This window comes from Antechinus flavipes, chromosome 4 (assembly GCF_016432865.1).
Source record: "Antechinus flavipes isolate AdamAnt ecotype Samford, QLD, Australia chromosome 4, AdamAnt_v2, whole genome shotgun sequence".
Taxonomy (NCBI): domain Eukaryota; kingdom Metazoa; phylum Chordata; class Mammalia; order Dasyuromorphia; family Dasyuridae; genus Antechinus; species Antechinus flavipes.
In genome coordinates, this window is record NC_067401.1 from 149,903,462 (window position 1) to 149,914,403 (window position 10,942).

The 10,942-nt window shown below is 41.5% G+C and overlaps 1 protein-coding gene across 1 annotated transcript in view; it reads right to left on the minus strand.

Moving 5' to 3' along the window:
• TTYH2 (tweety family member 2) overlaps positions 1–10,487 on the minus strand; it is an 81,893-nt gene extending 71,406 nt beyond the window's left edge. Inside the window, exon 1 of the mRNA XM_051996638.1 lies at positions 10,262–10,487. Coding sequence (XP_051852598.1) covers positions 10,262–10,390 — 129 coding nt within the window. The 5' untranslated portion in view covers positions 10,391–10,487. The remainder of the gene's footprint in view (positions 1–10,261) is intronic.
• Positions 10,488–10,942: the final 455 nt, after the last annotated feature.

Here is a 10,942-nt window from a genome sequence, read left to right on the forward strand (position 1 = left end):
TGTTTAGGGTCACACAGCTAGTAAGTATTATATCTGAGGCTAGACTTGAACTCAGGTCCTCCTGAGTTCAGAGGCAGGGCTTTATCCATTGAGCTATTTAGCTGCTACCATGTAAAAACTTCCTGGGTGAAGAGGTCTTGAGTAGAAAAAATTTAAGACTCCCTGCATTATGCCAATTGAAGCCTTAGTTCCAAATCTGATGCTCTATCGACTATATTGCATTGCCTTCACCCACATATCCAACACCATGAACCAAATTCCTAAAACCCATACCCACAAATACAGCCTCCGTTCCCTTACTCATCAATTTTAGGAAAAGTTTGGTTTGTTTGGTTTTACTTTTTTCATTTTTTAACAAAAAAAGTCAAGTTTTCCAATATTTCCCTCCAATAGGGGTACTTCAGAGCAGGTGAACATCAGAGAAATACTGCCTGAGGATGAGCTGTGCCTCAGGTACCATTCAGATCATAGAACTAACTAGCCGGGACTCCTTTTCTTTACAAGATACATGATAGCTGGACCTAAGACAGTCCCTCTTCTAGGAACTTCGCCTGCAGACTGAGGGATGGATAACCAAAGTCCTTCTTGGGAAGGTCTACAGAGGAGAGATCCTAATATAGGAATGAAGCTGTTGAGTGGAAATGAGCCTGTAAGAAAGGCAGGGATCATTCAGGGGAAGGGAACTGTCCCTGTCCTCTGTCCCTTTGGAGGGTGACTTGCTTTCTTGGGTCCAGGGAGAGCTCAGTGTGACAGTCTAGTGATTCTGACTTCATGCTGGGGATGAATGCCATTTCCTCATCATGACTCCAGGCACTTTCTGAGCTCAGCTATGCTGGGCATGGGGCCCAAGGTCTCCCTGAAGGCAATCGGGCAGCATGGTACAAGGCAAAGTGGTGATCTGCAAGCAGAGGGACTGGTTTCAATGCTGATTCTCAAACACTCATCACTGTTTTGACTGTGGCCTCTAAAACCAGAGGGCTGAACTATATGATCCTTTTAAGTTCAAACCTTCAGCCTGAGTCTCAATTTTAACTCCTCTCACCCCTTCTTGGATTTTGAGAATGGGGGCACTTGGTTCAGATTTCTGCTTCTGAATTATGTCAATCAGTAAACATGGGGGATAAAAGTTTCTCTGCTATGTCCTAAAGAAATAGGTGGTCTGTGAAATAAAAATCAGGAGGCTAGCCTTTAGCTTCTGAAGGAGAATATGCTATTTCTACAGTTTTCACCATCCTTCCTCCTCTGAAGCCCTTTTATATACATTCATACTCTATTTTAGGCACTACGTATCACAGTGGATAGAGCAATGGGCTTGAAATCAGAAAGACTTCAAATCTGGTCTTGGAACTGACTAGCTGTGTGACCCTGGGCAAGCCCCTTCATCCCATTTGCCTCAGTTTCCTCATCTGTAAAAGGAACAGGAGAAGGAAATAGCAAACCACTCTAATGGCTTTTTTGCCAGGTTCTTTGCCAAGAAAACCCCAAATGAGGTCATAAAAAAATCAGATACAATTAGAAGAAATGGGCAGCAACAAAATATTCTAGTTTGCATTAAATTAATGTGTAAGCGACAAGAAATATATAGTTGTTGTTCTAAAATGCTAAATTTGAATTCAGAACACCTGGACCTGAATCAAAGTTCTGTGACTACATTTAAGTTACATCTCTCTATACCTCAGTTTTCTTATTTATAAACTACATATGATAATATCTGACCTACTATCCCACAAGGTAGTGATAAGAAAAGAGCTTTGTAAACTTTAAAATTTTATATAATGTGAGTTAATACACTTTTCACTCTTTGAAGGGTCAAATTTCTTTGTATTCCATCACAGTGGCCTCAAATATGTGGGACTTCAATAAATGAAAAGTAATTAGGGCATTGTACTGGGAATAAAAAATACCTGAGCACTAATCCTGCCTTAGACACTTACTGTGTGACCCTGAGTATGTTGCTTGGAAAAAAAACAAACAAACAAAAAAGCAAATCAATCACTCCATGATTCAATTTCCTCATCTATAAAATTGGGAATAGGGTTGGATTTGATGACCCTTAAGGTCCCTTCCAGTTCTAAAAGTGGGAGTTTTTTTCCTCTTCCATTCTGGCATCTTTATTTTGTGTTTATAAATTATCAAGGAGAAACAGCTTGTATTGTAGTTATCTGCATAGACAGAAGTTAATTTGTAAGTGTTCCTAAGTTAATCTCTGGATTTTTTTTTTTTTTTTGGCCTAAAATTATAGAGGCTCATCACCAGAAGCTATCAGGTAATAAATCCAGGGGCTATCACAACTCATGAAGATAATCTATCAGAGCAAGAGTTCTCAATCTGCTTTGTGTCATGTCCTTCTTTGACAGAATTGTAGAAGACTATACCCCTATGGTGACATAGTGGATAGTCTGGAATCAGGAAGTTCAAATGTGATGTCAGATACTTACTGTATGATCCTGAATAAGCCATTTAACTCTTTGCCTCAATTTCCTTGTCTATAAAATGAACTGGAGAAGGAAATAGCAAACTGCTCTAGCATTTCTGCCAAAAAAAACTCCAAATGGGGTCATGCAGAGCTGGACATAACTGAAAAATGACTGAATAACATGAACCCCTTTTCAGAACAATGCTTTTAAGTATATAAAGTAAAACGCATGAGATTACAAAGTAAAATTTCAATTATATTGAAATAAGAGTTACCAAAATATATTTTTTACAGTTTCCTGGGAACTAGAAATTAAATGGATGCCTGTGAGTTAGGGAATGGCGGAATAAATTATGGTAAATGAAGGTTAATGAAATATTGTTGTTGTATAACAAATGATGAACAGGCTGATTTTAGAAAAGTCTGGAAAGACTTACATGAATTGATGCAGAGTGAAACGAACAGAACCAGGAAAGAATTGAACAAAGTGACTTGACTCTTCTCAGCAATTTGATGATTCAAGGCATTTCCAATGGAAAATGCCAATTGCTTCCAGAGAGAAAATTATGGAGACTGAATGTGGATCATAGTATAGTATTTTCATCTTTTTATTTGTTTTCTCATTTTTCCCCCTTTTGGTCTGATTTTTCTTGTACAACATGGCAAATATGGAACTATGTTTAAAAGGATTGCACAAATTTAACCTACATTAGACTGCTTGCTCTCTTGGGGAGGGGGATGGTAAGAGAAAAAGAGAGAAAAATTTAGAACACAAAGTCTTACAAAAAGGAATGTTGAAAACTACCTTTACATGTATTTGAAAAAATAAAATATTATTTAAAAAAAAGGACTGACACTAGAAAAATAATAAAATAAAATAAAGTTCCTTGGAAACCAGACTAAGAACCCAAGTACTAGAATGTGAACAGGTATTAAATCTGTGTGGGTAGAAGGAATCAGGATTCTGGAATTTAGGCCTCAGAAGCCATCTAATCCAACCCATGCCTAAATAAGTCAGGATATTCTTCTGGGACATTTGCTTGAATGACCTGATCCTGAAGCTTTTAAGTGATGGGGACTACCATCTCCTATACTACTATGATGGGATGTTTGTCCAGCTGAAATCTGCTTCTTTAAAGCAGATTTAATTCCCCTGACCTTGCTCCTAGTTTTGTCTTGGTGGCCAAGAGGAACAAACATATCTCTTTTCTACACAGAAAGCTGTCTCTCCCTTTCCCACCCAAGTTAAAGAATACATATATTATGAAATCAAGTTTGGGTTTTTTTTTTTCCTATCTTTTCAATTAGTTTCTTTTTATTTTGTGGAGGCAATGGAGATTAAGTGGCTTGTCTAGGATTTAGTGTCTGAAGACTAGTGTCTGAAGCTGGATTTGAACTCAGGTCCTCCTGAAACCAGGACTCTATTCATTGTACCAGTAGCTTCTCAATTATAGATTCTAAAGCTCCTTAGAGCTCTTGATCTACAGAGCTCTTATGGGGCTCAGTCTCTTATCTCAAACAACTGCTTAATGACAATAATGACAATTTGTTGTTTAGTCAGGTCTACTCTTTGCCACTCTATTTGGGGTTTTCTTAGCAAAGATGCTAGAGTGATTTGCCATTTCCTTCTCCAGTTCAAAAATTTGACAGATGAGGAAATTGAGGCAAATAAAGTCAAGTAACTCAGGGTGAGAGAACTAATAAATGTCTGAGGCTGAAACTGAACTCAAGTCTTCCTGATTCTAAGCAGTTTCTACTCACTACACCACCCAGCTGTTTTATTACAGTAATAACAGCTAGCATTTATACAAGGTATCCCAAAAGTCTTAGTGAAGTTTTAGGATTCAGGAGCTTCATATAACTCTCAAGGTTGTTTCTCTAAGTACAGATTTGACCTCATCTCTTTCTTCTCCCCTTCACTAATATTTCAATAGCTTAAAACTTCAGAAAGATGCAATTTAGGTCCACTCATCAAACTCTCAAGCTACTATTTCAAGAACCAGTTCCCCAAATATCTCTTCCTTTTCTCTTCTATCCCACCTCCACCCCAGCTCAGTCTATATTCAATCTGAATATTCTCTGCATAGAGAGCTTCAAGGTTTACAAAATGATTTGCAAATATTACTTCATTTGAGACTCACAACAAACCTAGGAAGTGTTATGATTGCCTCCATTTTACAGATGAGGATACTGAGGCTGAGTGAACTTAAGTGACTTGTCCAAGGTCTCACACAGCTACTAAGTGTCTGAAACAGGATTTGAACTTGGGTCTTCTTCTATTTTTTTGTCCTATGCCCTATATTACAGTATATAGCTGCCTCTCTGCTTCTATTATTCATTCCCTGATAGGTATCCCACTTGAAGACCCCCTGAGGAAAGAGGAAATCAGATTTTCATAGTGTAAAGAGGACAAATTCTGAAGCCATAAAACATGCTCAGTTCAAATGTTGCCTCTGCTACTCATGATCTGCATTCCCTGCTGGAGTTTCAGTTTCCAAAAAAGAGATTCAACTAGATGGCCTCCAAGGTCTCCCACTCCTGGACCTATGATCCCATGTCCTGTCTTGACAAATTGGACCAAATCATTCTACAATGACCAGTAGGGGGATTTGCCAACAATCAATTATTTACAAGCTAAGATACAAACACCACAAAACTACCCCACTTTTCTCTTGTTCTGTTATTTCAGTCTTGTTTGCTCCTTTGTGACCCCCATTTGGGGTTTTAATGGCATATACTATGGTGGCTTACCATTTCCTTTTGCAGCTCATTTTATAGAGAGGGAAACTGAGGCAAACAGGGTTAAGTGACTTACCTAATATCACATCCAGAAAGTGTCTGAGGTTTTTCCTGACTCCAGATCAGGTATTTTCTCCACTGTACCATCTAGCTGCTTTTTCTCCTAATTTACTACCACAGGTCACATGATCCCCAGAAGGTTTTGGGCTAAAGAGAGCAGGTTATTCCAAACTTCACACTGGCACTGGTAGCCAGAGATTGCTCTCCTGCTATGTTAAGACTTTTACAACTTCTGTGTATGTCTGTTACAAAACATAGGAGGAAGGCCAGCCAAAAGCTGAAGAACGATGAGACTAAACCAGTAGTGGATTCAAATTAGAATGATACAATCACCAAGCACAAAAGTGTATGAGGAAATTCAATTCAATGAAGGAACATGGGAAAACAGAGAGGGAAAGGTAAGGGGGCCTGGCTATGAGACTCTGCCTTACTTTGTGAAAAGTCTTAAGTTATCAGAGTCCTGGATCTGCAATTAAAGGTGAACAACTGTCTAAAGGGGAAAGGGTGGGTTCAGTCTGACCAGTAACAGGTGCTGGCCAGACAAAGGCTGTCTTTTGGTGCTAGTGAATTGGGTAGAGGCAAGTAGAGGCCGATTTCCAGCTGCCCCTCTTCTATCACTCATTTTCCTAAACTCAAAACAAATAGCTAAGTGCTACTTGACCAAGTCCAGCTGTTGGACCCTCCCTTGGGAATACCCAGAAAAGCCTGCCAAGTAGAGTTTCTCTTCGCCTGGGAAATCACATTTGATCACCAGAGCTGCCTTTTTTCTTCCATAAACACAGAGCAGAAGATTCCCTGGAGCTATCCTCAGATGGAGGTTCCTGGGCAAATAATTCAAGGATCTCTGATTTCATCAGTGTGAAATCCCTACCCTGACAGAAAGGGGTTACAATTTGCATATACTGGTTTTCATGAAACTGTGGCATAATAATCAATCTCTTGGTAATGAATTCCTTTCCCCCTGAATACCTGATGGAGCTCATATTCTGTTGACATAGCCTCCAAGAACTGAGGGAACCTGTGTTGAGATAAGGCACCCGGATTATACTCTTGTGGAAGAATACAGACTGAATACAGACTCAAGTGGGGGAGGGGAAGAGAAGGAAGAGATATTTTGGGGAACTGGTTCTGGAAACAGTAGGTTGAGAGTTTGATGGGTGGAACTAAACTAGTTTTTACTACCTGCTTCAGTTATTAGAAAGTTTCTTTGCTATTCTCTTCTCTCTCAAAGAGGAAAGGACAAGTAGTCACCTGCCCCCAGGGGTCCAGAGGATACCAAACTCTCTTTTCACAGGGCTAAACTAAACCAAGGTAGAGGGGCGTGGAAGGCTAGCATACATCCATACATGAGTTCACACAATTCCCTCAACTATGGAACAGAAAGGGAAAAGCCCTGTATGAGGGGATCAGGGAGGAAGTGGAGCTATCTAACCTTGGTTCAGTCTTTAAAGCAGATCGAGTGCTCTTTCCGTAACCTCTCAGTGTCAGAAGCTCATAATGTCCCAAAGAGAGGAAGCAATTCTTAAAGTCCCTGGCATATTAGAGGGGTCAAAGAGCAGTGATTAAACAGATTAGGGCTAAATCAAAAGCTCCATCCTGGTGCTTCACTCCCATCCCTATAACATTGCTCTAGCTAAGGGAACATAGGCTCAGCTTGGTCCCAAGAAGCAGGAGAAATATTGAATTAGTGAAAACTGGTTTAAAAAAAAAAAAACCAAACCCTCTCAATTTCCTTTGCTGGATCCTAGATTATATTCACAAACTGGATATCTCCCAAGGTTCCTAGAGAGGCTCCACCCTCTCGATTATTTCACTTGGGGAATCTCCTCACTTCCTAAGGGTCCAATCATCATCTCCATGCAAATGATTCTCAGAGCTATTTATCTACCTTTGCTCTCCCTCTGGGACTCCCAAACTTGCATCACCAGCTGTGTACTGGACATCTCAAACTCAACACATCCAAAAAGAATTCATCATGTTCCCTCCCAAGTCCTCTCTTCTTCCCAGCTTCCCTATGACTGTTGTTCCCCCTCTCCCTCCCCCACCCCCAATCCAGTAAGACAGGCTCACAGCCCTGTACCATATCCAATCTTCTGCCAAGCCTTGTTGTCCAACACATCTGGGTTCTGTGCCCCCTTCTCTCCAGTCACACAACCACCTCCTCAGTGGAGGGCCTTATCACCTCTACCTCAACTACTGTAATAATCTTTTGGTTGGTTTTTCTGCCTCAAGTCTCTCCTCACTTTGGCTTATTCTCCACCAGCTACTAGAGTATTCTCACAGATTAAAGACTTTTAAAATGTCTGTATCACCCACACAGGTTAAAGGATATGCTCAAAATATTAGAAATGCATGAATGTACTTCTGAAAAACAAAAAAACAAGACGAAACTGATCTTAAAAACTTTAGGTCTGACATCTCCCTCCACTGAAAAAAGTCCAATGACTCCCTAATACTTCTAGGATGAAATATAAAATCCTGTTAGGCTTTTAAAGCCCTAAATAATCTGGCTTTTTTCCAATCTTTTCCCACTTTACTCCCCTCCACATGTTTCTCACATATAACACTTGTTCTCTCCTCCTCTTTTTTAAATAGGCTGTCTCTCATTCCTGAAATGTTCTCCCTCACCTCCACCTCCTAGTTTTCTGGCTTTCTTTCAAAGCTGCTCAAATTCTCCTTTTATTCAGATGGTCTTTCTTTACTTCCCATCCCAAATGCCAGTGCCTCTTATCTGGGATTGCCTTCTATGTATCTATTAGAATGTGAGCTTCCTGAGAGCAGGGACAGTGTTATTACTGACTTTCTTTGCAAGATTCTTTGACAAAATGAGGCTGTGGATTAGTATTTTAAAACTCCAGTCTCTCTTTTAGAGAAAAAAGGGTGTTGATGATGGTGGGGAAGTATGGGGAGAGGAAGGGAATGTTGGGGGATGTGTGATTCATGTCTTATTATAAAAAATGACTAACATGGAAATGTTTTACATGATTCCACATGTATAAACTATATTGGATTGCTTAGTCTCAGGGAGGGGAGAAAGGGATAAAATTTCAAACTCAAATTTTTTGTTAAAATGTCAAAAAATTGTTTCAATATGTAATTAGGAGAAAAATAAAATATTTCATTAAAAAGGAAATTAACAGGAAAACAGGTAGAAAGAGGGATGGGTAACACCAGCTATTTACTGGGTATAAGTGTTGGGGTTAGAACCCTAAATTTTATTAGCCTCCATACAGCTTTAATGCTTTCTGATTCAAATAAAAGAGGAGGGAGAGAAGAGGAGAAAGAGACTAATTATATTAATGAAAGGGAAAGAAGTCTGAAGCTTTTACTCAGTGCTATTTCCAGTAGGATGGCCATAAAGGCTTAAGATCATTGCCAGGTTTAGGAATTGATTACTTATAGCTCTCTTTTGACAAGTATCATATCTGAAACTCCATATGTCCACCAGACTTAGTATCATTTCTCCTCCATACACAGACTTAAAAGCAATAGCCTCCTACTTGGTCTCTCTGCCTCTAATCTCTTCCCACTTTCACATAATAGCCAAGGTAGATTTTCTTTTAAGCACAAGGTTACTCTTTCCTCTCCTCATCCTCAATAAACTTCAGTGGCTCTCCATTGATTTTAGTATAAAATGCAAATTCCTACCTCTGTCTTTTTAAATCCCTTTGAAACTTGGCCCCTTATCTATCTTTCTAGATTCATTATTCCCCTTCTATACTCTATGGTTCAGTCAAATTGGCTTCCTTGCTGTTCCCAACAGGAAATGCTCTTCCATCTTCCAATTCTGCACTCTATGACCCCCAAACTTGGAATGAACTCTCTTCCTCATGTTCATTACCTAGAATCTCTTCCTTCAAGACTCAGTTCAAGCTCCATCTTCCCCATGGGGAAAAACAATCTTTTTCTAAGTCTCCCATCGCCATTGCTCTTTCAAAACTAAGCTGTCACTTCCCCAATAGTACAGAAGTTCCTCAAATGCAAGGAAGGACTGTATCATTGTTGTCTTTGTACTCACATAGTAGGAGCTTAATAAATACTTGTGATTTGATAATCTTATCACTGCAATGTCTTTAATTATTTGTCTTTTAGACCCTCACCCAGTGCCAAGCACATAGAATAGCACACAATAGGAACTTAACACATGCTTGTTTATCACTATAACAATTGTTTGTCTTATTACTATAATATCCTTCATTAGGAGAGTCTTCAATTCAAGTCAATTCAAATGGGGATTTGGGAAAAGGGTCAGGGAAAGCAAGTTCCTTGTTCAGAAAGCTGGAAGTGGGAAAGATAATTGGAGGAGGGAGGAAGGCGTAGGACATGAAGGAGGGTGGGAATGTTAGACAAGACTAGGTTAATAAGGGAAAGTATAGGAAAATTAGGAGAGGCAAGACCACAAGAGGTGAAAAAGATTAGGAGATGGTGGAATTTCAAGAAGGAAGTTGGGAAAGAAAAGTGGGTAAACGGGAGTGCAGAGTTAGTCTAATCTCTTACAACCAAAAGCAGGCCAAAAATCTGAAAGAAAATAAACTCTAAAAGACCTCCCATTCTTATTGATTCCTACCCAGGAGTAGCTGTTTAAAACCACACTGAAATAGGCGAGTCCTTCATATCCTCCAGGCACCTCTCTATCCACCTTTTAGGGGCCCCCTAACTTCCTAAACTGATTGCAAAGAAACCCTGGGATAGAGAGGCTACCTCAGTTTCTAAAACGATTGCCTCTCAACGCCTTCGCCCCATGTTCCAGTCGCGAATTTCCAGTTTCCCATCTCAGAAGGAGTCCCAGAAGGAGAGGTGGGGAGGGAGAAGAGAGGAAGAAAGGGAAAGAGTGAGGAAGAAAGCCGAGAGGAGAGGAAATAGAGGAGCAAATGGGGGAGAATCGGTATCCAGGAAAGGGAAGTAGAGGGGTGCTGAGGGAAAAAAGGCAAAGGCTTGCTGCAGAACGGGAAAGGGATGGAGTTAGGGGCAGCCGGACGGGAGGGGGAATCTTAGGCTGGAGACCTCGCCCGGGATTGCACATGGGGTGTGGGGCAGCTCACTGACCTCCTGGTAACTGGCGTCCTGGGGGTGGAAGGTGCTATCCACAGGCTGCAAGCGCAGGTTCAAGTGCGGGAAGCTATGCAGCCAGACGGCCCACCAGGGAGCGATGTAGTCCACGCGGGCGGCCGGCATTGCTGCTGCCCCTCGGCCGGTCGGTGCGTGTGTCCCGCCAGGCAGTAGAGCAGCCGCGGCAGGCGAGCCCACTGCACGGGGCGCGCTCCCGACACCATCCCCGGCCGGCCCTCGGAGTCCTCCCTCCTCCCCCGCCCCCGAGCGCGCCCCCGGCCCCGCCTCGCCCCTCGGCTCTCCCGCGCCGCTCCTGGAGGAGGCGCCTGGGAAGCGAGGGATGGAAGGAATAAAAAGGGATCTGCGGCCGCCCGCCCCGCCCCCGGCCGCTGGGAAGGATCGGGATCAGGGATTTAAAGCTAAATGACCGGGTCTGCTCCATTTACTCGACTCAGCTGTAATCTCTGGTTCCGACCAGATTAAGTAATTTACCCAAGGTTCTCCAACTAGTTAGAACAGTGGCGTAAAACTATTACAGAGTTAGTTACAAATAAGGAAACTGAGGCACAGAGCGCTTAAATGGCTTGCACGCAGCTAGTATCTTAGACGGGATTTGAACTCATGATTTCCTGTCTCCAGTCCAGTATCAGCTAAGCCATGATGCCTCAGGTTGACATG